This window comes from Tenrec ecaudatus, chromosome 2, assembly GCF_050624435.1.
Source record: "Tenrec ecaudatus isolate mTenEca1 chromosome 2, mTenEca1.hap1, whole genome shotgun sequence".
In the NCBI taxonomy this organism is placed as follows: Eukaryota; Metazoa; Chordata; class Mammalia; order Afrosoricida; family Tenrecidae; genus Tenrec; species Tenrec ecaudatus.
The window spans coordinates 131,053,421-131,079,358 of NC_134531.1; the positions used below are offsets into that span (position 1 = coordinate 131,053,421).

The following is a 25,938-nucleotide window of genomic DNA, read 5'->3' on the forward strand; positions in this document are numbered from 1 at the left end:
TAAAAGTTCCCTAATAGTAACCCATCAATAACTACTAATTATTTTATTTGAACATTCAAGACAAGGATGGTGCTTCTGTGGAGAAAGTCCAGGAATACTATCCAACTTCTGGATTCTACCTGTAGTCTTCTGCGGGAGTGAAAGGCTCCTGAGAACATCATCAACACTTACCAAACCTCTCCTGGACCAGCAGGGCCACCTGTTTCCCCACCTGAGTGCTGCCGGTGAAGGACAGCAGGTTCACTCGCTCGTCTTTGGCCATTGCTGTGCTGCATGAGAAAAGACATGGTCACCCAAGCAGGTAAACCCGGCCAGGGCAGCACCTAGTGGCACCCAACAGGAAACAAGGACGCAATGGCCCTTTTACAGTCAGTCAGTCAGTCAAAACCAAAAGGAAAACCACCTCAGAGGAGCAAAGGAGAGTCTTCATGAAAGCCAAATACACGTCTCCCAAGCAGAGCCATAGAACAAGGCAGAGTAACCTCAACATGGGTCAGGAGAAAGCAAAGGAAGCACGACCTTCCTGTACCAGGTGGGAGGCTGAGCACAGTGATCGTGGCATTTCCTTCTATGTCCAGGAAGCATGAACATTCTCATTTGGTTGGGGGTGGGGGGGGGGTGTTCTTTCTTTTCTTTTTATTTTTTGTAGACTCTTAATTCTAATGATTAATTCCTTTAATAATTAAAAACTTGGAGGACTGTGACTATGCTAGGACTCCCACGTGCTTTAAAGGACTCCAGAGCAGACACTACTGGTCTGACCCTCTTTGCCTGCAGTTCCACACTTCAAAGGGTTCGCTAGGATTCCAGCAGTGTGATCACTGCATCAATCTAGTGCACGGTTGGAAGACCTGAAGAAATGGCCCAGGCAGATTGTCCCAGGTGAAGCCCCACGAACCAGGGCATGGCTATACTCCAGGTGCCTGTACCTACTGCACCCTGCTCCCCACTGCTGCAACTGCCTGAGCAAGTCTGGACCCCCCGCAGAGGCCTGCGTGCTCAGGATACAAGAACAGTCGGTCAACAAGCAGAACAGTTCATGTACACACGGCATTTAACTACACTTCACACTGTCTATGTAGGAGTTTCTATCTTCTAATATTTTCTCACTTATGTAACAAAAGAAAGTGGGTGGGGTGACTTATCAGACCACCTTTCTGAGCTTGTCCAATAAATGCAAAAGGGTGAGACTGCTGAAGGGAAACTAACATTTTGACTGCCCCAGGACGGGTGACAAGAGTGAACTGGGATGATGAGCTCGTAAAGCTCCTTAGCTTTTATCAGGGTTCTGAGATTTATGGTCAATTCTAGTTTAAAGAGAGATGGCGTCCCCAGGGTGTCCTCTTCTGGAAAACTATAGGGACTAGGTGAGGCTCTCGCATGGGAGTGGTACACAGACTATAATGTCTGGTCTGAAAGAAAACACCTTCATAAATCAAGTATCAGGAAGTTATAGGCTTCCCACTGTTACAGCAGTTTATTCTTTTAGGATGTAAGCACTGTACAATTACTAGCTCTGGGCAGTCAAAGGACAATGTCTACTCACTGTCCTATGGAGGCCATGCGTTAATGAACCAAGCACACAATCAAGTCCCTAACAGTCCCAATCCCAAAGAAACACTCTCGTCACCTCATTATTCCAGTAGAGATCGCCCTGGCTCCTCAAGCTAAGGTTCTTCAACTGAGAGGTACTTTAGACCTTATAACCTACCCAATATCTGCTCCACCACAAGTCATGGAACAAATTGCCCCAGGCAGCTTGTTGTCCTCCAAAACTTTGGCTATTATCCTAGAAAGGAAAAAAAAAGAAATCCCTAAGTAAGGTAACTTTATCATCTCTTAAGTTTTTGAAACAGTAGGAAGAAATTTCAACCACTGACTTCTGTATTTAACTCTTTGCCACCCTTTATACACACAGATCTGGTTGCTCCAGCTCATATCAGAGATGAGGCTATCAAACACTTTACCCACGGAAATAATTGCTATTAAATGCAGCTCAAGAAGGAAAATAACCACACACATGCACACACAACACGCCACACACATACACACCACATACACACACCACACACTTACACGCCGCACACATACACACCACATACAAAACACACATACACGCCGCACACATACACACCACATACACACACCACACATACACGCCGCAGACATACACGCCGCACACATACACGCCGCACACATACACGCCACACACACCTCTTGGAGCGGCTACAAAGACACCTATTGGTGGAGAACAACTGCTTCTAGGCCTCCTGCCAGGCTAGGCTCCTGTTCTAATGCCTTCGCTGGGTACCTACTGTGTATGGCCTGTGGATTTTGTACCTGTGGGTGATCTGAACATGTAACCAAATTTAAGATTCACCTTCCACTTCCCCAATGCCCTGCCAAGGACATTACAGGGCCTTCGGTTCATCCGGCTAAAATGGGCATCACAGGAATTGCTTTACTTTTTAGGCTTTTATAAAATCAGAGAATATTTTCCATCACCTAAAAATTATCAGCCAGCAAATATTAAACTCCTACATGAATATTTCCAACTCTTCAAAAATATCTAAAGAAAGGAAATTAGTCCAGCAACAATAACTAAGAACATTTACAACTAATCCCCCAAATTAACAATGTTTTCACCATCTCCTTGGTGATGGTGATGAGCAAGTCGGTTCGCCATGCACACGAGATTGGTTGTGTTCATGTTTTTCAGGGTTTTTTTGTTTGTGAACTGCCTGAGGAATCTTTCCACATTTTTGTGTGCTGTGGATATCAGAGTTCTTATTTAATATTTCATTTGAAAACTCTTGGTTTCTCACTATTACAAAATCCTTCCAAGTCCATTCCCACCACTACCCTCCATTCCTAAGCCTCTTTTCCTAGGACTGTCTTCTAAGACAGGATTCTCACACACAAAGTCCACCGAAAAGCATTACCAACAAGTCAACCCAGAGAGGGCAGAGCATGCAGCAGCCGGAGCCATCAAGGGCTCAGCATCGCGCCGTACGGGCGCGCACCCTCTTCTATAGTCTCACCAGCTGCTAGAAGGATCATTTGCCATGCTGGCTTAAATGCTTGGCTAGAGCTACAGCATTTTCAAAACTGTGCAACATTTTGAAAATCACAAGATGCATTATATTTTAAATAGCATTAGAAGAACCGAAGGATCAGTGCAATAACCAAGCCTTTCTGTTTTGCCAACAATCTATATATGAAACAAAAGCAATAAAAGTGTTAGCTAAGAAGAACGCGGTCCTTGAAACCATTAGCTTGCTGAAGAGTTATCAAACAGAGCCCCTAAAAGTGCAAGGATCCTTCCTCTTCACTGGAGATGCCTCCTATTTTCAAGTGACAGAGTACAAAATATCCGTTCCACACCATCAGAGAGGTCTGTGAGAGCTCAGGCTCCACAGGCACGTCGATAGCTGGCACATTTCCAAAAGGTTAAGTGAAACGCGATGAAAAGTTTTGCAAATTGTCAAGTGACATACACCATGTGAACATAAAAGCTAAGAGGGACGGAGATGAAATAAATTCCACGTTTAAAATAATATGTCACTTGACCACTGGGCAAGCACCTGTCAATCACCCTTTCAAGATTAAGCCAGACCCGGGAAAAGATAGTCACCCACACTCACTTTGTGACGGCTACACTGATGAGGGACGTCGTTGGAGCTCCCTTCCTTGAGAGAGAGAGAGAGAGAAAGCAATTGAATTTGTTAGAAACAATGCCTTTTATAAAAAGTAAATGTCTTAAGGAGAAAAAATAGCTCTGTGAAATTAAACTAATCCAAACCAAGTCTAGCAATTGTAATAGAAACTAACCCTCAGTTTGGTGTCTCTAGAACTTAACAGACTACAAAACTTATTATAACAATCACAAAAGCAGCGCCGAGCAGTTTCTGAACTTCTTGCCGCATGGGTAACAGGAACTGCTACCCTAACCCAGAAATGGTGCATGCCAGACCCTTGGACCCTAGGCGGCCAACGAAACCATCAACATCGGCTAACATCACGCTTCCCACTCACCAAAAAGAGGCAGTTCCAGCCATCACATGAAGCATGAGGAAATCAATGTCTGACCGTGAGCACCATCCAGACTGATGGCATAAACCTCCAAATGGGCTTGGAAGAAAAAAGGTTCCCTACTCCTGCATTCACCTCCAGTCAATTTAATAATCTGAAACAATCAGCGCTTTGCATTCTCAAATGTTCAGTAGAAGGCTGAGGACCCTCCCTGCCCCGTTTCCCCTCCCAAAAATGTGGCCATTCAGTCATCTCAGATGCATGGCAACCCCGTGTCTGTCAAAATAGAACTTGTTTCCAAGGGTTTTCAAAGACTGATTTTTTTCTAAAAGAGGTCACCAAACTTTATTTGCAAGGTGCCTTAGGTGCCCTCGAACTTCCAACCTTTCAGTTAGCAGGCAAATGTGCTGATCATTTGAACCACCAAGGACTGGATTACAACTAGCTTAATTGACTGGAAGACAGGAAAACACTGGACGCTTAGGCAGCACAGTCCCAAATCCTCAATCATCCCAACAAATCTACCCAGAGCAACTCTGAAGAAAGGCTTGGTCATCTACTACCTATCCCCCCACCCCACCCCCCTACACACACAAAAGCAACCCTCAAAAATCCTACTGAGCACAATTCTACTCCAACACACATGGGGGGGATGGATTTCAGCACAAGTTAGAACTAACTCAAAGGCAACTGGCTATTGGTTAGTTAAGTTGAAACCTTTCAACGTCTTTAAAATGCTTTCAGTCGTTACCTAGAAAGGGTCACTTTGTCATGGTTCACTACCAGATAAGGATGTAAGCGCGTCTCACCAAAGGCAGACATTCCCACAGATCATGGCGATGGCATTGTTCCAGCCGTAGACGGCCACGGGGAAGTTGAAAGCAGTGATGATTCCAACCAGGCCTACGGGATTCCACTGTTCGATGAGCGCATGGCCCGGTCCTGTGGAGGGAGACAGAGGAGACACTAAAAGCCAGCTCTGAAATCTTTCATTTTCAGGACAACAGTGCACTGGACCAGTAGGGATTCCAGATGTGCCATTATGTAGCTATGGGATCTTGGAACACTAACGAACAAACAAAATCTGTCATCACTACACTACTTTAAAAACAAGAATCTTATTCATTATTCTTTTGATCGCTTATGTATTCTGCGTAGATTGGAGCAGCAGCACTACCATCTTCAGAGCCAAGGAGCCATGAGCCAAGGTGACGTGATGTCACACGATCACAAGGACAGAATATAGGGGTTGTGACTCTTGGGCCCTTGACCTCCATGTTGCCTGATGGAGCCCTGAGCCAATCTTCCCAAATTCAACGTAGAATCATTTATCAGACTCTAATAGGGGGGGGGGGGCTATAATAATTGCATAAATGCAGAGTGACTAACCTGTAAAAGCTCTTTACACTCGCTGTGGGAAAACAAAAATATATATAAAGAAACATTTAAAGGCTCCCATAATCCCACGGGGGGCTTCTTTGAGTGAGGTAACACCGTACCAAGAGGATGATGGCTCCCACATCCTGGTTGAAGCCATGAACCAACTGCAGAGCAGGCACCCCTTCCGGTCCCCGGTGTTTCTGGCCACACTCATACGGCTGCCCACACCAGGGAGCCCACTGATGCCTATGGCCAGGCTCTCCCTGAGGCACCCTGACCTCTGTGGATAGAGGCATTGCCACAGGCTCTCCCACCCTTGCCTATCACCCTTCTCCACACTCGGCCATAGCAGAGCTGACGTCGCCACCAGGTTGCTTATAATATTTTGGTGTTGGAATCACTACTACAACTGCCCTTGGAATAAAATTATACACTTTGACAGGAAAAAGCCCTTGTGGAGGCTCCTTCTCCTGCCCACCTGCTACCCTCTCCCGTCAAACTTCACTGTTAACACACAGAGCCCCTAATAAGCCCTCACACAGCGTCATCCCTGTCCCCGCACCCCCTCATCTTTGTCATCCTTGAGGACTTAGCATAGATTACCTTTTCTGGAAAATCATTCCTGACTGCTCTCTGCCAAGGCTTGGTTAAGGGTTCCCCTCTTATGGGCTCACCATCCTACTCTCCACCCTCTCATCACGGTAGGTACCTGTCCATTTACCTGCCACCCACTCTAAAAGGCATGTTCCTTGAGGTCAGGGACTATGTATTACTGACCGAGTATCATCTCCCTGTTACTTGGTGCCTGGAAACACACAGTAATTATTTACTGACATAATGAAGTCACAGGTATCCCAAAGCTTCTGATACACGACTGAGCTCTCTTTGTAAAATGTACTAACCATTGAAAAAGATTTTAGTCGATGAAGCAGATATGATAGCAGATAAAAATCAAAGAAGTTCCTTTCTTACACACACACACTCCCCCAAAACGTGTAGTCTATTAAATTTCTGCACTGGACAAACTGATAGAAAATGTTCTGAAATATAAAATTCACCAAAATTGAATCAAGGGAATCTGCCAAGGTACTGTGAGAAATAAGGACATGAAATAGACACTGAAAAGGACTCCCCAATTCTTTCAGCGAGTAGGGAATTTACATAAAAATAAAGAAAGAAATGGACTATAATAAATAATAATTACCGAGTATAAATGTAGTATAATTCCCATCATAGGCATTTTATGAAATACAGGAAAGGCGGCAATAAAAATCACCAGTCACTCTGCCACAGACCAGAAGCAGACTAGCAGGCCTTTCTTAAGAGAGACTATGGGAGCCCTTGAAGCCAGCCTTCCAGCCAGCAGCTGAGTCATCAACTGTTGGCAGCACCCGAGGACACACTACTTCCATAAGGGTACAGAGTAGCTAGTGGGTAGGAAGGGAACTCTCATCCTTTATTCTTTGATTCCTTTTGAATTTTGTGATGTATCAATTCTTTAAAAAGGAAAAAACGTCATTATCAAAATAATTTGGAAGTAAGTCAATACAAAGTCATTGGGAAGTGTGGGGTTACGGTAGGGAGAGACTCCTCCTAAGTATGATGTTTAGGACATGCTATCAGGTTGACTCTGGCCCACAGCAAGCCTAGGTAGGGGATCCGAGGCTTTGTCATCCTTACGGGAGCAAGCAGCCTCATCTTAATCTCCAGGAGCAACTGGTGTCTTTGAAGCACAGTCTAACCTTACCCGATATCGCCACCAGGGCTCCTTGACGCACAAACGATCTACCAAAATAAGCTTACCCTTTCCCTTACCAGGTGACGAGTACATCATTTCTAAAATTCCCTACTGAGAACACAATGAACATCTTTACATTGTTGAGCGAGTTGTTATCCAGATGGGTTGTATCAATTCACAATACAAACAGAACCTGAGAAAGTGTCCCCCACCCATGTACTTTTCAGGACCCAGATTCCTCCTTAAAGGGTTCACAGTAGTTTACCTGTTGGCTGTTTCTCTGCTTAGCAGTGAGCTTAAGGAGCCCTGCTGGCGTAGTGGTTACATGTGAGGAGCTAACTACAAGGTCGGGAGTTGGAAACCACCAGAAGCTCCAAGGGAGAAAGATGGGGCTTTCTACTCCCGTAAAGTGTTACAATCTCAGAAACCTATAGGGGCAGTTTTACCCTTTTGAGTTTCTATGCATCGGCATGGACTCAATGGCAATGGGTGGGATGAACATTGGACTGTTAGTCGGCAGGTTAGATGTTCAAACCCACCATTCACTCTGAGGGAGAAAGATGACGGTGTCTATCCCCAGAATGAGCTAACAGCCATGGAAACCCTGTATAGAGTTAGAACTGACTTGAGGACAGTAAGTTGTAGCTTTTGTGTATTTGTTTTAGTAGTGACATTAACCATATGTTCATACAGTTGCAAACGATTTGCAATTCCTCCATTGCAAACCCTTTCATGCCTAGAAGTTTTTTGTAGTTCTTTCTATTAAGAGTACAAAACAGTTCACTTAAGTGACTTCACTACTTACTTTCAGAAGGCAAGATGGGTCCCCCAATCATTCGAGATAAGCCAACAGCATAATCACAAATATCCACGTATTCCTGAACTTCTCCCACACCTTCCACTAAGATTTTTCCCATCTCCAAAGACACCTAAAAATAGAGAAAGCCAAACAGCATTTTTGCAACATGATTTAAATATTAAATTTTTTTTTACTTTTAACAATTTATTAGGGGCTCATACAATTCTTATCACAGTTCAATATTAAATTTTTTTAAGAGAGGTAACTAAAATATATTTTGGGAGAGGTAACTAAAATATATTTTGGGAGAGGTAACTGAAATATGCTTTGCATCTGTTTTTGTGAAAGTAATAATATGCAAGATTTAAAAATCTAAGAGTTGCCTGCATTCTTTCCTGTCTACCTGTTTGATCTTTCCTCCAGAGAAGGATTATTGAAATCCACATATCACTTTCCTTAAAAAAAAATCACAATATTTTAAAAAAAGCACAATATTCCAAACAGAAATGCCCAAGATCCTTCTCCCACTGGGAGGATTGCTGACTCTCTGAGAATGAATACTTTACCAAGCTTCCGAGCATTTGGATCTTCTCCCGTAAGGCATCGCCGATCTGCCGCACTATTTCTCCTCGTTTGGGGGCAGGGACCTAAGACAAGAATCATACAATTGCTTCCCTGATCCATCGCCTATTTGCGGCCACACGACAGTGTGAGGTAAGTGCACCGCAGGACAACAAAGTAGCAGCATGGGGAGAAGAAAGCCCTGGATCACCTCTAGACTCCGTGACCCGGCACGTCCCAAACCGACACCAGGAACCCAGATGACGAGCTGAGCAGGAAAAGGAAACTGTGCCGAGTACTGAGAGAAATCAACCTTTGCGGTGATACCAGAAAACTCCGTATCTTAAAATAGGTCTTTCCTGCTTCAGTTCCCAGAGCTAAACCCTGGCGTCAGCTTGCTTATCCATTGGTATTTGCTCCATTCACGGCAGGCCATTTCGTCCTCCCACATGCAAGCAGGCACTGTGAGGGAGCACTGGGGGAGCCCACCAACCACTGGCTGTGAGTCGACGGGACTCATGACAAGAGCAGGAGGGCCGAGCAGAGCTGCTCCATGGGCTTTTCCACGGCTCGTTTTCAGAAGCAGAGCACCGCTCTTTTCTGGAGCGTCTCTGGGCGGCCTTGGGGGTGAACAGCCAGCTGAATGAACTGTCTGTCTGTCTGTCTGCCCCACCGGGGACTCTGACTGCTAATGCTGGAGGAACAAAGCCGGGCACATCCCTGGCTGACGGGTGCGTAGTGAGAAGAACCCACAAAGGGAAAAACACGACGGAGGCAAACAGAATTACAAACTACCTTTCAAAAATGAACTTTAAATTAAGCAGGATACAGAGATCCAAAGACAGTGTTGGGTGAAAGAAAAGCTACTGACTGAGACATTATCTTTGGAAACCACGTCTCTGACAAGAGTTTAATAAAGAAAATACAAGATCTTCAAAAAGTTTGTAGAAAATGGAATTAAAAGATATTGGAATTTTTTCCATAAGCCTTTGCATTACCTCATATATATATATATATATATATATATATATATATATATATATATATATATATATATATATAAATATAAAATTTCAGCAACTTAACAACATGAATATACAATAGCCCAGTGGTAAGATGGGTTCTGAATGGCTACGTAACCCTCTAGGATATGCAAGGGCGACCAAACAAATGAAAGCTATTCAACATCATGAGCCATCAGTGTGGCAAATCCACACAGAATGAGGTATCGTTTCACTCCCAGGACAGTGCAAGTTTTAAAACAACAACTGTTAGTAAGGATGTAGGAAAACTGGAACCTTTATCCACGCCTGGCGGGAGGTCAGCTGGCAGCACCACCGCTGTGGAAAACTGTGTGGCAGTTTCTCAGTCCCCTACAATCAGAACTATCAAAACACCAATCTATCCCACTCCCAGTTACATAGGCTCAAAGAACTTGAAAGCAGGGGTTCAAACAGGGTTGGATATTTAAGTTCCTTCACAACATAAACACCTATCAGATGATGTGTAAGCAAAGTGTACAATGTACACTCAAAAGCACCCTACTCAGTCAGGAGGAGAAAGGGAGTCTTGATACAGGCCGCAGAATGGGGGAGCTTGAAGGAAGGCCCGATGCGAAGGGAAACAAGCCAGAAACTAAAGACTTGAGAAAAGACCGACTTGTTCCTGGTGTTCTCCTGCAGTGGGAGGTCACGGGATGGGAAATCTCCGAGTGAGGGCAGGGCTGCCGCTCATCATTGCCAGTAAAGGATACACTGTAGGAAATTGCGTTTTCAGGAGTTTTTGATACATTTGCTACAACAAAGGATGGTTGCACAAGTGGCTTATGGGATCGGGCTCCTTGGTTGAGAGGTCAAGGTTTTAGGAAACAGCAGAGTTCACCGGTGTCGTGTTGCCGTTTCGGTTCCTAGTGTGAGACGTGTGTGAATGGAGACGTCAGACTCACAGCTGTCTGGGTAGAGAGGTTGGAACTCCAAGGTCAGTCTGAGTAAGGTTCAAGACTGGCCATCACTCACATGCCAGAGAAACAGTGCGATCAGCTCAGGAGAATCAAGGACAAAGAAAAGGACCCAAAAAGCAGCCTAGAGGAACGCCAGCATTTAGCAGGCCTAGACAATGGACTCTCCTGTGTATTGATTCTCTTACTGTGGTGGCCCATGTGCTGCGATGAGGCTGGAAGTTGTGCCACGAGTACTTCAGATAGCATGGTGAACAGGGGTTAGACGAGCCTCCACACTCACACAGACTAGGAAGGAGGAGGAAGTAGTCTGCTTCGCAGGTTTCAGCCACAGAAAACCACAGCGCTGCAGCAGGACCCACTTAGCTGGGCAAGGCTCAATTCTTGCAAGACATCCCCAAGGAGAAGCCGCATGGACCTACCCCAATGCAGCCCTGGGTACGGGAGCAGCATGTGGAGACCCCTGCCAGTGCTGAGATGCTTACATGTTCACTGATTCGGCTTTCCTCCTGCCATCAGCATCATCGTGTTTTGTGAGATCGAGGACTTTGTGGATTGGTGTTGGACATATGGGTTAATTTTGGACGTGTGGGTTTGGGCAGCACTGGGTTGGGATGTTTTCTTGATGTGCACTTAACCTTTAGAAAAAAACTCTCTTGTACATGAGTTTCTGTGGCTTTGTTTCTCTAAAGTACTCAGACTAACACACCCCTGTTCAATGTAAGTAAATGATTTGGTGGAAGGTTGATGTTAGTTTTACTAGCATTCCATAACATAGGGAAAAATATTTTTAAAACCATGGGATATCTGGAGGCTGCTAAACGATACAATCACAGGCCCCACAAACTTCACACAGACTATGTAGATATGCAGGCGCCTTAGTAGCAAAGTGAGCACTGAGCTGACCAGCACAAGATCAAAATGTACATCCTCAGAGACCCTAAGAAGCACCTCTGTTTCATACAGCGGTGATGGACCAGAATCACCTCATTGGCAGGGCTTTGGCTTGGGTGTATTGGTAAGAAGGTACCAGTAATATTCACAACTATAAACAGAAAAGGGATCCGAAGAATTCATTTTGATTATCTTATTTAAAGCACCTTTCAATGTTACCGTAAGGAACATATAGTACTTTCATGACCAGAAATAGAGTAATGCAAGTTGTTGTTCAAAGAAACAATAAAACATGACACTGCTTTGGCCTGGATACGCTACGTGCTCTGGAAGAGGTATTTTGATTGCATGTAAGGGGATCCTAAGCCTAGCTTATCGATAAAAACGCCTCACTGTCACGGAGTCGGTTCCAAGTCATAGCGACCCTATAGAACAGGACAGATGGGTTTTTGAGACAGAGACTCCTTACGAGAGTAAAAAGCCCCATCTTTCTCCAGAGGAGCGGCTGGTAGTTTTGAACTGCTGCCCCTTGCAGTTAGCAGCCCAATACGTAACTACTACACTACCAGAGCCCCTCAGTTTCTATCCAGTTATTGAAAGGAAAGAATCCAACCCAGGATTCTGTCGCTCCTGTTCCTATCCCCAACTTCCCACCTAGATCACTAACTTGGGGAAGGGGGTTGAAGCTCTGCAAATCAGCAGTAGCACAGGGTTTTATAACTTGCTTATATTTGAGGTTTGTCTTGCATGGACTCCTGCAAGCTCATGATTCACTCATCTCAGCCTCCTGATAACCCCTGGCAAGGCCACCCCCGGTCTCTCCTCCTGTACAAGTGAGAAATCACAGTGCGCAGAGGTGATCTCAGCATTGGCAAATTGCCACACATCTGGAGGTGCAAAAGAACATGGATTGGAAGTCAAAAATCCGTTTCACTAGGATAAATTCAAGATGTTGGCTGACATGTTTTTCATTATTCTCTCAAACCCTGCATCTCCCACCCACCACCCACCACCCTCCCTCTCCTATAGAATCATCTTGCTTTGTCTAAAGCTTGGCTCTTGGCCCCTGCCTCCATCTTCAAAGCGAGCACTAGAGTATCTGTCTTCAGTGGTCACTGCCACCTTCTTCTGCTTCAAACCTCCATCTTCGAAGGGCACTTGTGATTGCACTTAGGACCCACAAGAATAATGCACTGCTTCTTTCCATTACCCAGCGGGTCGTTATGAGTCAAAACTAACTAGACAGCATCTGACAGCAACAGGTTAATATAATCCGACCTCTAGATCTCAAGTTCTCTGTCTTAATCATTATCTGCAAGGCATCTTCATTCCCAGCGAGGAGCGTTGAGGGCCATTATAATGCTCTCTGGATTCCACAGGAACTACGAGGGCTGTTTCTATCTCTAGCGTCTGAGGTTTGTCTTGCATGGACTCCTGCAAGCTGATGATTAACTTCAAATGATTAACTCATCTCAGCCTCCTGATAACCCCTGGCAAGGCCACCTCTGGTCTCTCCTGTTCAAGTGAGAAATCCTAGGCCTCCCACAGCAGACAAAAAGAGAGAGATAAGGAGAAATCTGGTTATCTCTCGGGTCCATTAGTCGTAGCCTCCCAGCAGCCCCATAAGCACCTCTGCCCCCCCCCCCCCCCCCCCCGCACCATAAGAGGGCAATGTGGCCCAGCCCAACTCCAGCTCTAACGTTTGCACATTCCGCCCCAGGCTCCCAAGGAGGCAGAATGAGCCTCAAAGCCTGGTCAGTCAGGGATGTGAGCTCGCAGGATGGAGGAGCTAGTGCCGCTGCTCTTTGGACCAGAAACACTGGCCTAGTGCTGAGACCCTCTCCCCAAACATGGCTGGCAGGGGGAGAGGAGACAGGGAAAACAGTGTTATTAGCACAGATGTTTCTTTCTTCCTGTAGGTTCTACTATAAATGCAAATGATTCAATAGAGAATAATGTGTTCACGCTTAAGTTCACAGTACATCAGGATGGAGTTTTAATCCATTTTAAATCACTCATTTACCTAATGCACAATATTAAAAAAAGGTACTATCCTAAATTTACAGCAAAAAGAAACTAAGTATCACAGTCCCCCAAGGAGCAACACTTACATTTCAGCAAGGAGTTAGACTTGAACTGTTTATCGAGCTCATTACAATGGCAATAAGTAGCCTTGCCCGCCCCCTCCCACCCCCCTTTCCTGGAACAGACAGCAAAGGCATACTTACGTCTGCCCACACTTTCCAAGCTTCTCTGGCTTTCTTTACCGTTTCTTCATAGTCGGCTATGCTGGCCTACGAGTTTGGTAGAGGAGGAGGGGCAGGGGGAGAGAGAGAAGTGATGATCACAGGACACAGGTACTTGGGGAAGAGAAATGGAATGACCTCTGGGTATCCCTAAGATTTCTGGTTTCGATTCATTTCCACAGCCTGTGCTTCCAAAACCTCTCTAGAGCGAGCTAGGCTGGAATCTAACTGAAATCCCATTTCCCAAAGCATGATCCATGGACTTATCAGAGGGTGCGTTGGAAAAGCAGAATTTCAGCTCCCACCCAGATTTATGGAATTAGAATCTTCATGCTCCTCAATCCTTCCAAGGACTAATCTGTTCCTTAAAGCTTGAGGGGACTGCCTTAAAAAGAACTATCCACCCAAAAATGCCTCTTCTCACAGACATTTATTTTAAGACACCATATGGAGGGGAAAGTATGCCTGTGCCCTTGTACTTGTGTCCCCTTGATCCCCGTAAGTGCTATTGGCCTCTGCCTCCAAAGAACGTTTTCACAATGCTGTAGGCACTTTGAATTAACTTAAAAACACATTAAACTTTTTCAGAGCCACTCACCTGCCGGACTCTTGCAATTGGCTCGTTGTTAGCAGGACAATAGGTTGTCACCACCTTAAAAGAAAAAGATGATTAGCCTACATAAAATCCATAAACTGAAATCCAAACGCACTGCCCTCAAGTTCATTCTGACTCATGATTAGCAGTGCCCTTGTGAGTTTCCAAGACTGTAATAGTTACCGGAGTAGAAAGTTCCATCTCTCTCCTGGAGAGTCTAGTGGTTTTGAACTGCAGACCTTATGGATTACTGCCCAGTAACCACTACGCCACCAGGGCTCCTTATACATTCTGAACTACCTTTCATCAAAGCACAACTTTGTCAGTAGGTACCGAGTATATAAACGAAGACCCCATGTAATCAGCTCTTCTGTCCTCTTTTTCCATTAACAAGAAGCCAACTTGAAGTTTCACTTATTTTCTTTCCCTTTCTCTAACTTCTGATCTCACTTAAAACAAAACAAACAACAACAACAACAAAAAACCCTGACTGCTATCAAGTTAACTCGGACTTACAGCAACCCTATGAGACAGAGTACAAGTGCCTCTGTGGGTATCAGAGACAGAACTCTACAGAGAAGCAGAGAGCCTCATCTTCTCCACAGGAGCAGCTGATGGTTTCAAACTGTTGACCTGTGGGTAGCCTCCCAAATCATAACCCACTTCTCTGATATAAGGCTGAAATAGCCAAGGCCAATAGCTATGGAAAAGGCCGGTACCTCCCACAAACTGATAACTAAAACCAGGTTGTAGCTGAAAAGGTCTTCAGGAGAAAGTTTTAAGAACCTACTGATTGGATGCCAGTGGAAAACCCGCTGGCACTGCCAACTGCACTGGGAGTTAGGAAATAATTAAATTCACCTCTGTCTCCTACCATCACAGATACGTAAATGAGAATTTTCCCTTAACAAAGCAGATTCATTATGTAACATTCAATGGGCTCTACTGATATTACAAAGTATAATATTTTCTCATAAAATCTTTCTTTGGCAAGTGATAATAAACTTGACCTGCCACCCTAGTCTGTAAAATGTTTTACTGAGCAGTTCTAGCTCTGGGTATGCCAAAAAAAAAGTTTGAAATCTTCCCTCAACGTTAACAGCCCAATGCAAACAAGGAAAGAACAGAGCAAGACCAAACTTGCAAATCTTCAAAACTTTCCAGGAGACAACAGAAAAGAGCACTGCAGGAAGCATCTGTAGCAACTTTCACATCTGACTCAGCCATCGAGTGGATTCAGATCGAATTGCTGAACAAACACTCAGCCGTAGAGACTCAAAACGACTCTTTTGGACAGCGTAGAATGGCCCTGTAGGTTTCAAAAACTTTTACTCCTTACCGGAGTAGAAAGCCTGGTCGTTCATACGTGGAACAATTGATGGATTCGAACTACTGACCTTGCACTTAGCAGCCCAACGCCTAAGCACTTCGCCAAGAACCACAGTAAAGCTCGGAAGTATGAACATTTCTACCGCTTTGTGTGAGCCGTTTCTGACTGGTGATTCCTTGCAAGTTTAGTCCCCAAAAAGATGTCGATTCGGTATGGCACAAGCCCCTAAAGTCTACATTCCTTCTTTCAAAAAGCACCGTACGGAAGCAGATTTTCAAGGTGGATGCAGTCCACCGGCCCGCCGCGCAGCAGGGTAGGGAGTGCCCGCCCAGCCCTCGGGGGTAACTAATGCCCCCAGCCGCCGCGATTTCCCGGGGCGTCCGCCTACCTCTCCCCGGCCTCCCCAGCTTCCATTATACACGCCCTCGTTTTCCTCGCGGAGCCCCAGCTCCCTCAGCCACGCATACTGGGGCTGATTGACCAGCAGGGTGGACATGAAGGCGCCAGGCCTGCTCCAGGCTCCAGAGAGCTTGCTCCTCGTGACGGCGTGCAGGCGGACCCAGGCAGGGAAGCGCCACATCCCGAAACCCCGATCGAGCTGCGCCTGCGGCCTGCGGAGCCGCTGAAATAGGGCCACGCCCCCGGACCCCATTGGCGGCAGGCCGCCCGCCCCCCAGCCGGCGGAGCCCATTGGCGGCGGGCCGCCCCGCCCCCGGGAGCGCGCCCCGCCCCCTGGCCCCGAGCCGGGGTCTGCAGCGGGCCTGCGAGCTTGGGGCAGGTCTGGAACCGCGGTGGCTCGAGCACGAAAAAACCAGAGGATTCCTACCATTCCTACACCCACCGGCGTGGGATTGCAACAAATGTTTGGCTCTAGCGTCCAGTCCGTGTTAGAGCAGGGGTCGCCAAACGGTGGGGTGCTTGCAATTACCTTGCAGGATACTCAAATGGGCATTCTGATTCATTAGATTTGGGCTGGAAACTGCCAAGCTGGGTTTCTAACTATCTCCCACGTGGCATAATAGAGCTTACATTCTAAGCACTAGGTTTGCTGAAGGCTCAAACCTAAGAACAAATGGTCAGACTGGTGCAGGACCAGCCAGTGATTGAGTTCTCTTGTACATCGCGTCACTGAGAGGGCAGATGGCGCCTAACAACAATCTGGTTAACAGTGAGCTGCAAAATCAACTTGCAGGATTCTTCTAACCCGGAATGTGGACGGTCTGGTCCTCAGACATTAAAAAGTGGCATTCCAACAAACAGATTTTGAACAATTTATAGGCTTTTTCCACTTTTGTCGGTGGCTTTTTGTTCTTGCTTTCTGCTGTTTTGTTGGTTTTTGCTTCCTTTGTTGTTTTTGGCTTTGCCTGGTTTTTGCACTTATTAATGTATCTGCGTGTCTAGATAAGATAGGCAGGATAAATAATTCAGAAATGAAACGAATGGGACCAATGGTTGGAGGTGGGGGGATATGGAAGAAGGGGAGGTGGGAGATAGGAAGGGGGAGGGGGACCAACCCAGGAACAAGGAAACAACAAGTGAACTAAAATCAATGGATAGAAGGTTGTAGGATGCCTGCTGGGGCTCAATCAAGGGCAATGTAGCAGTGAGGAATTATTAAACCCGAATGAAGGCCAAATATGATGGTGGGTCAAGAGGGAAGTTAAAAGGAAATAGAGGAACAAACAGGAGGCAAAGGCCATTTATAGGGGTCTAAATACAAGCATGTGCATATGTAAATATATTTATCATGAGAGGGGAATATAACTATGTATTCATCTATATGTTAAGAATTAAGGTTGCAGATGGACATTGGGCCTCAACTCAAGTACTCCCTTAACAAAAGAACACTTTTTTCTAACAATCCATCATTCTGTGATGCTTACCTTCCTGACATGATCACTGAAGACAAAATAGGTGCATAAGCAAATGTGGTGAAGAAAGCTGATGGTGCCCGGCTATGAAAAGGTATATGATGTGGGGTCTTAAAGGCCTGAAGGTAAACAAGTGGCCATCTAGCTCAGAAGCCACAAATCCCACATGGAGGAAGCACATCATCCTGTGTAATCATGAGGTGTTGATGGGATCAGGTATCAGGTATCTAAGACTCACAATAAAACCATACCCAAGGTGAATGGGGGGGGGGCATGGAGTGGAGACCCAAAGGCCATCTGTACACAATTGGACATCCCCTCACAGAGGGGTCACAAGGAAGAGATGAGCCAGTCAGGGTGCAGTATAGCACCGATGAAACACACAACTTTCCTCTAGCTCTTTGGTGCTTCCTTCCGCCATCATGACCTCAATTCGACCTTACAAATTGATTTAGACCAGAGCATGCAAACTGCTACAGGTAAGAGCCCATAACACAGGGAATCCAGGATAGCTAAATCCCTCAGGGCCAACAAGGCTCTCCTTGTAGAGATACCAGGAGGATTAGGGGAGGAGAGAGGGAGAAAGGAGGAATCAATCAGAAGGAACAACCTAGAACCCCTTCCAGGGGAACAAATAATGAAAAAGTGGGTGCGGGGCAACAGAGGATATGGAAAAAATAATCTATAACTTATCAAGGGTTCATGAGGGAGGGAGTGTGGGGGAGGGAGGGGAAAGAAGAGGGGAGCTGATACCAGGGGCTCAAGTGGGGAGAGAATGCTTTGAAAATGATGATGGCAGCATATGTGAAAATGTGCTTGACACACTGGAGGACTGTATAGATTGTGATAAGAGATGTAAGAGCCCCCCAAAAAAGTATTTAACAAAAAAAAGAAAAAGCAGTGTATAAGCAAATGTGGTCATGCACAAAGGGACCAGGTATCAGGCATCAAAGCACAAAAAAAATCATATCATTGTGTGCGCACCTTCCCGATAAGATCACTGAAGACAAATGGAAGCATAAGCAAATGTGGTGAAGAAAGCTGATGGTGCCTGGCCATCAAAAGAGATAGCGTCTGTGGTCTTAAAGGCTTGAAGGTAATAAGCGGCCATCTAGCTCAGAAGCAACAAAGCCCACATGGAAGAAGCACACCAGCCTGTGTGACCACGAGGTGTCAAAGGGATCAGGTGTCAGGCATTAAAGAACAAAAAATCAAATCATTGTGAATGAGGGTGAGTGCAGATTGGGAACCCAAGACCCATCTGTAGGCAACTTGACATCCCCTTATAGAAGGGTCACAGGGAGACCAGTCAGGGTATAATGTGATGAAACATTCAACTCTCCTCTAATACTTAAATGCTTCTTCCCCGACTATCATGATCTTAATTCTACCTTACAAATCTGGCTAGACCAGAGGATGCACACTCATACAGATAGGAACTGGAAACACAGGGAATCCAGGGTGGATGATTCCTTCAGGACCAGTGGTAAGAGTGGCAATACCAGGAGGATGAAGGGATGGTAGGGTGAAAAGGGGGAACCGATACAGGGATCCACATATAACCTCCTCCCTGGGAGACGGACAACAGAAAAGTGGGTGAAAGGAGACGTCGGACAGTGTAAGATATGACAAAATAATAATAATTTATAAATTATCAAGGGTTCATGAAGGAAGGGAAAATGGGGAGGGAGGGAAAAAATGAGGCGCTGATACCAAGAGCTTAAATAGAAAGCAAATGTTTTGAGAATGATGATGGCAACAAATGTACAAACGTGCTTGACACAATGGGATTGTGATGAGTTGTATGAGGCCCCAATAAAATGATTAAATTTGGGGGGGAAAAAGAGAGAAAATAAAAAGCAAACCAAAAAAGTGACATTCCTCCACCCCCTTTACCAGCCTGGGTAGGAGCAGTCTCCTTCGGGCATGCCTCAATGTGTCCTTAATGGAAACTGTCATTCTGGGATAATAGTCATGAGTCATGCTCCAACAGCCTTGGTCAGAAAACTCTAGAACAATCCTGTAAATTGTCCTGTGAAAGCTAATATATGTGCCCCAGTCATGGCCTTGTTCCTACTTCCGTAGTCCCACCAGGACCTGAACTGCCATGCCTCCATCTGCTGCCAATCAGGTGTTGCCCCCGCCCCCCGCCACCCTCCCGCGTTCTTTTAAGTCCCTGAATCTCTGTAAGTGCTTGACCTCATGCTAATGGTCTCCCACACAGAGATGATGTGTCTTTGCTTGTGGAAGACTTAATAAGTATTCTTAAATTATATTTGAGACTTGGGGTCTCCTTTGGCATACTGCTGCCATCCTAAAGGTCAGCCGTTCGAAATCACCAGCCACTCCTCGAGAGCATGATGGGGCATTCTACACTAGGAAACAGTTACTGTCTTGGGAATTCAGTGGGGCAATTCTACCCTGTCCTTTAGAGTCACTAAGAATTGGCATCGACATGAGGGCAGTAAGTTTGGTTTGGGTTTTTGTACCCTAAGGCAGGTAAATTCTACATCAGAGTTCTCTAATCAATGGGTATATTTGCCGTGAATAAGCCGATTTGTCTTGCAAAATTCTATCTTGTGATCTCCTGCCTTGTTTTTATCACTAAACCCTCATCTCCAACCACTGATCCTTCTTTGTTTACAACTGTGGTGTTCCAATCACCAACAGTTACCAATGCCTCCCGATTGCACGACTCGTCCATTTCAGACCGTAGACCTTATTTGAAAAATCTTCAATTTCTCCATTGCTAGCATGTTAATTATGTTAATTATCATGCTGTGGAGGAATGTTGAAAGGTCCCCGGACAGCCAGGACAAACAAGTCTGCCAGAGGAAGGACAGCCAGAATGTTCCTTGGTCGAGCAAGTGGAGAGACGTCATCTCATATACTTTGGACATGTTATTAGGATGTTTGGTATAGTAGAGTCAGGGAAAAAAATGTTTTTCAACAAGATTAGTTGACATAGAGGCTACAATAATGGGCTCAAGAATAACAATTGTAAAATGACGGGGAAAATTTGCAAAAGAATAACAGTGTGGGGCATTGCATAGGAGCAGGCAGCGTTTTATTCTACTCACTATATATCGGGAAGGTGAAGATCTCAGCGTGCTGGATTATTAGAACAATACAATAAAACAACTTGTATTGACAAGGACTTCAGTAGAGGTCCAATGGCCACCTGCTTCCTAAATACTAAACCTAAAAATATATGTACATAGATCATTTGCCCCATCATCTTATATATATTTATATATGTACATGCCTGTACATCTCTATAAATGCCCTTTGCCTACTAGCTCTTTCTTCTACTTCCTTTTACTTTCCTCTTGTCCCACTATCATGTTCAGCCTTTATTTGGGTTCCAGAAATTCTTCTCAGTTACATTGCCCTTGATCAAGACCCACCAGACCTCCTTCACCCTCCTCGGCATCGATCCTTGGTCACTGTTGTTCCCTTTTCCCTGGGTATGTTAACACCCACTTCCTCCCCTACCCCCCCCCCCCCGCACTACCTCCCCCTCCCCCATGTTTCCCCAAGTGTCTTTGGCCCATTGTTCCATCTTCAGGCTTGTTTATCCCGCCTATCCCATCCAGATAGACACGCAGGGACTGCAATATGCACAAACACAAGACTGAATACAACAAAGGAACAATAGAAAATAAATCAATAGCTACAACAACAAAAAGGCCACAAGAGAAAAGAAAAGCCAATAAATAGTTCAAGTCTATTGCTGTCCTTTACGAGTGTTTTCCAGTCGAGTCTGATGGGGTGCCATGCCCTGGCCCACAGCCTATTTTTGTTTGTTCCCTGGGGACTTCATTGCTCTGCTACCCTTGCTGCCCCATTGCACACCCCCAGTGCCTCGCATTGGTGTGGTGGGCTCAGGGTGGGCACAATTCCTGCCATGTGTCTCCAGTGCTGTCCCCCATGGTGGTATGGGTCAGTGAGGAGCATCGTGTCTCATGTTGGGGCCGGCCCCATGGTCCTCTCTGTGCATTGGCTGCTCTGAGCAGGAATATCATCCCCAGGGCTTGGTGGGCCAGGATGTGCTTCACTCTTTTTCCCTCCCCCCTCGTTGGCTCCTGTGTGCTCTGCTCAGACACGTCTCTCTCCTTGAAAAGCTCTTCTTTCTTACACACATGAGAGTCTTTGAAGTTGTTTCTCTAGTCTACCCAGACTAAAACACTCTGCACTTCCCAGCAAAGTGTCAGCCTTAATTTACTTGAATGAATGAACAAATACACCTATGTTCACAGAGCAGCAAGTAAGGTATCCCATCCAACATTGATCACCTCTATCAAAAACTCAGCTATTATCTTCCATCTACCGTCAGGCAGGCAACAATTTCCCTAACGGTAATTGTCAGATATTTAAATTGATTTGGCCTCACTTTCTCTCAGCTGGAAAGATTTTCTGCACACATGTACCAACCTGACACCCTTCCTTCCTGCCCTTCAGGTGAATCAAGAACATAAAAAGACATGTGACAGATGCACCAATGTTTAGCAACAACACATAATGTCCTCAAGAAGCGGTAGCTTCCATGTCTTGGCTAAGTCACTGGAACAGGTCCCTGGCCGTCTCTCTGGACCAGTTCTGCAAAGGTAGACCCTAGCAACTGCGCTCACTGCAGCCAGGACTCTGTTCTCTCTTTCTCTCCATCCCCCCCCCCCAACCCCTAAGAAAACAAACAAAAACACTTGGCCCTACCTAAAACAAGTTCAGGAAAAAAGAGGAACAATGTCCCATATATGATCATAAATGATGAATATTGATGGGGTAGAGCCAGAAGACAGAGAATTAAATGAATCCTATTTGAAGACTGCAAAGCTCTGTAGATAAATTCTGCACTGGCAGAATTCAGAACACCGTTGAATCCATCATACATTAAAAGTGACAGGGTTTGCAAATGGCCAATTCTGCTTTGGTAATGACCTGTCCAAAGTGTCACTGGATGATGAGACAAGCAGGGACTCGGGCATCACTGCATAGGTGCATGTGATTGTCCCTGGGATGTCCTCAGGGAATGCCAGCCATGTTCATTGTTCAAAGATAGTGTGGCAAGAGGCAGAGGGACAGACCTGAGCAAACCTGCTTGCCCCGAGGCAGCTTTACCTTGGTGAAATCACCACCGGCCAGGATTCATTTTCAGTCTTGCAAACTCAGACCCTGATTGGTCAGCACCTTCGGCAAGTGACACCATTGCTCTGGACAGATTCATATGAATCAGGTTCCCCAAAAGGAATGCTACAGCTAGAATCCTGGCTTGTTGTTTTACCAGAGAAACATGTCGTCAAAGAGCATCAGTCACTCACATTTTCTAAGCATTGCATTCTCTCCAGCTGTGTAAACCACCTGTCTGGTTGTATACTGAGCCCAGAATCAGGAGACGGTTGATTAACATTGTGCTACTCCGGTTTTTAATGGCACCAGGCTAAGGTAGCCTCCCACATGTCCAAATTGATGTATAGATTTAATGCAACTCCATTCAAGGTATCAGAATGAATAAACAGATTCTAGAGTTTCTATGGAAATGCAGAGGGTCCAGAAAAGCCTATCAATTTTATAGAGAGAGAGAGAAGGAAAGAGAGAAAGAGAGAGGTGGATCAAGTTGGAGAGATTACATTATTTAATTTTAAGTATTGGTATTGATAGTAATGTTCTGTAACTTGTTGGGTATCTCTATTACACAGATGTCTCCATTTGTCAGAGACCATCAATAGCGACCTTAAAATGTTTACATTTTATTGTATATAAATTTTATTCAATTTAGAAAATGGGTCAGAGATAAATAATGACATCTAAGACACGATATCCTTATTGAATTATTTAGGGGTAGAGTGTACTGGTGATTGACATCATGCCTTTGTAGCTAAAAATTAAATGGACTGAAGGATATATGCTGTCATTGAGTCATGGAGTGGATACCCTGTAGGCCAGAGGAGAAAGTTACCACAGGATTCCCAAGACTGTAAATCTTTACAGCCACAAACTGCCACACCTTTCTCCTACTGAGTGGCTAGTGGGTTTGGTTTAAAATGCTGAAAGATAATAAAATGATTTATTTTAAAAATATCCTGAAAGGTATCAAGGCTGTATCCTCTCACCATGCTTAGTCATTCAGTATGCTGAACTCATAATCAGAGAAGCTGGCTTATATTAAGCTGAATGCAGCATCAGGATGAGAGGAAGGCTAATTAATTGCCTGTGATATGCAGATGACGCAACCTTGCTTACGGAAAATAAAGGAGACTTGAAGAACTTGCTGATGAAGACCAAAGTAACATCAGAGTAAGTGGAGAAGGGGTTGAAGTTGTCAAGCATTTTGTCTTGCTTGCATCCACAATCAGTGCTCACAGAATCAGCAATCAAGATCAAGAGACATTGCAGTGGGTAAATCTGCTGTCCAAGACCTCTTTAGTGTTGAAAAGTAAGGTTAGTTTGAGTACTAAGTTGTGCCAAACCCAAGTCATGGTATTTTCAGTGGCCTCATATCTATGTGGGGCATTGAAAAAGGGAGGGCCAAAGAAGAATCGGTACATTTGAATTATGGGTGTGGCAAAGATTGAAATATTGAAGATATCATGGATTGCCTAAAGAATCGGCACATCTGTTTTGGAAGAAATACAGGCAGAATGCGCCTGAGAAGCAAAAGTGGTGGGACTTTGTCTCAAATACGTTGAACATGTTGTCAGGAGAGGCCAGTCCCTGGAGGACACCATGCTTGGTAAAGCATCGGGGCAGGGAAGGAGAGGAAGGCCCTCCATGAGATGGATGGAAACCGTGGCCGCAACAACGGGCCCAAACAGAAGAACAATGGTGAGGATGGTGTAGGCTCAGACAGTGCGTCCCTCTGCGGCTCAAAGGGTTGCCATGAGCCAGAACCTAGAACAACAACAACTGAGCACTCGGCCACTGCCCCACCAGGGGCCTTTGAAGGGCAGACAGCAAATCAACTGCCAGTGAGCCAACTCCAACTCATGTCAGAAACACCACCCTGACCTTCACCCACTACACCTCGAGGGCTTTGACCCCTAATTAGTGATTTACCCATCCTTCCCCTCCCACCCTATCAAAAGAATGAATATTTCTGTGTGCAAACCTTTTCTTGACGTTTTGCAGTAGTCCTTTGGTGACAGACTGATTTCAGTCAGTGTCATGCCCGCTCGATTTATTCATGTTTTGAGGTGTTTTGTCGCTTCATTATTCTTTAATGGTGCAAAATGTTCCCTTGTGTGTACATGCCATCGTGTTTGTTCTTGCACCTGATCGTCTCCCTCTCTTTAGCTATTGTGATCAGTGCTGTGATGAACATGGCCGTGCATGGATCCGTTTGTGTCACGGCTCTTTTTTTCTCTAGGATACATCCCTAAAAGGGATAGTATTCCTAATTCCAACTTTTTGGAGAAGCGCCAAACTATTATGTTTTTTTAAAAGCAGAGAAGTAATAAGACCCCAATTACAGAAGCAGTTAAACCATGTCTTTATCATGTACTACGTGCAAGAAGTTGCTGTGCTGGATGCTGGAGTAAACAACAACGAAAATGCATTTCAGTGAGGGAACTCAGGTCAAGAGAAAACAAAACTCCAGACAAACATAACTAGTGTTGTTATGAGTAAGAAACAAAGGGTCCAAAAGAGGCCGTTAAAACAAACAAACAAATCACCTCTCTGCCATCCAGGCAATTCCAACTCCTAGTGACCTTGCGGGACAGGGTAGAACTGCCCCTGTGGGTTTCTGAGACTCTTTACAGGAGTAGAAAGGCTTGCTTTTCTCCCACATTGTGGCTGGTGGTTTTGAACTGCTGACCTTGCTACTAGCAGCCCAACCCGTACCCGCCAGACGACCAGGGCTCAAAACAGGCAGGAGAAAATCCTGAAACAGATAGGGTGTGAGAAGAAGGCCTCTCATAGAACAGGGTAGAAATCCCTATGTGGGTTTCCGAGATGGGAACTCTTGGCCCTTCTCCACGGAGCAGCTAGTGGTTTCAACCCTCTGACCTTGAGGTTGGCAGCCCAACTCATACCCTCGACACCAGAAGGGCTAATGAAAGACCAGAATCAAATAAGGAAACATCTATGCAGCTCAGGGTGGGGTAGAAGGGATAGCAAAGGCCTCCGGTCTGGAAAGTTGTCCAGCAACCTGCCGCTAGAAAAGTCTTCCGGAGCCAAGAGGCAGATTCCCAGCCCACGTTTGCCACGCGAGGAACTGACTATTGTGTGCAGAGAAGCCCGGGGAAGGGCTGAGCAGAGGCGTGACCTCAGGGACTTTTTTGATTGGTCGGAGGGAGAACGGAGCTGGAAGGGACCAGGTGAGGGTAGTGAAGTCACACCCCAGATGGCTGCCATTCATGTTAACCTAAAACGTTAGGAAGGAACCCCTTTAGACTGCTGGGACACGCGGGACTCATGTAACCGAAGCATCCCGAATGAAGTTTGCAGTAGGCATTCCCGCGCAGTCGGGCCCCGGCAGGCGCGGGGAGGAGCGCGTCAGCCCGTGCCGCAGTCACCGGCCCTCCGCGTGGGGGCGCC

The 25,938-nt window shown here is 45.5% G+C and overlaps 1 protein-coding gene across 1 annotated transcript in view; it reads right to left on the reverse strand.

Annotated features, from left to right (window-relative positions):
* The window catches only part of ALDH7A1 (aldehyde dehydrogenase 7 family member A1), a 35,863-nt gene extending 19,729 nt beyond the window's left edge, over positions 1-16,134 (reverse strand). The window contains exons 1-9 of the mRNA XM_075541470.1: positions 15,921-16,134; positions 14,206-14,259; positions 13,590-13,655; positions 8,516-8,596; positions 7,956-8,079; positions 4,842-4,974; positions 3,645-3,689; positions 1,712-1,789; positions 172-269 (exon numbers count right to left, since the gene is read on the reverse strand). Coding sequence (XP_075397585.1) covers positions 172-269; positions 1,712-1,789; positions 3,645-3,689; positions 4,842-4,974; positions 7,956-8,079; positions 8,516-8,596; positions 13,590-13,655; positions 14,206-14,259; positions 15,921-16,112 — 871 coding nt within the window. The 5' untranslated portion in view covers positions 16,113-16,134. The remainder of the gene's footprint in view (positions 1-171; positions 270-1,711; positions 1,790-3,644; positions 3,690-4,841; positions 4,975-7,955; positions 8,080-8,515; positions 8,597-13,589; positions 13,656-14,205; positions 14,260-15,920) is intronic.
* Between the last annotated feature and the right edge of the window lie 9,804 nt (positions 16,135-25,938).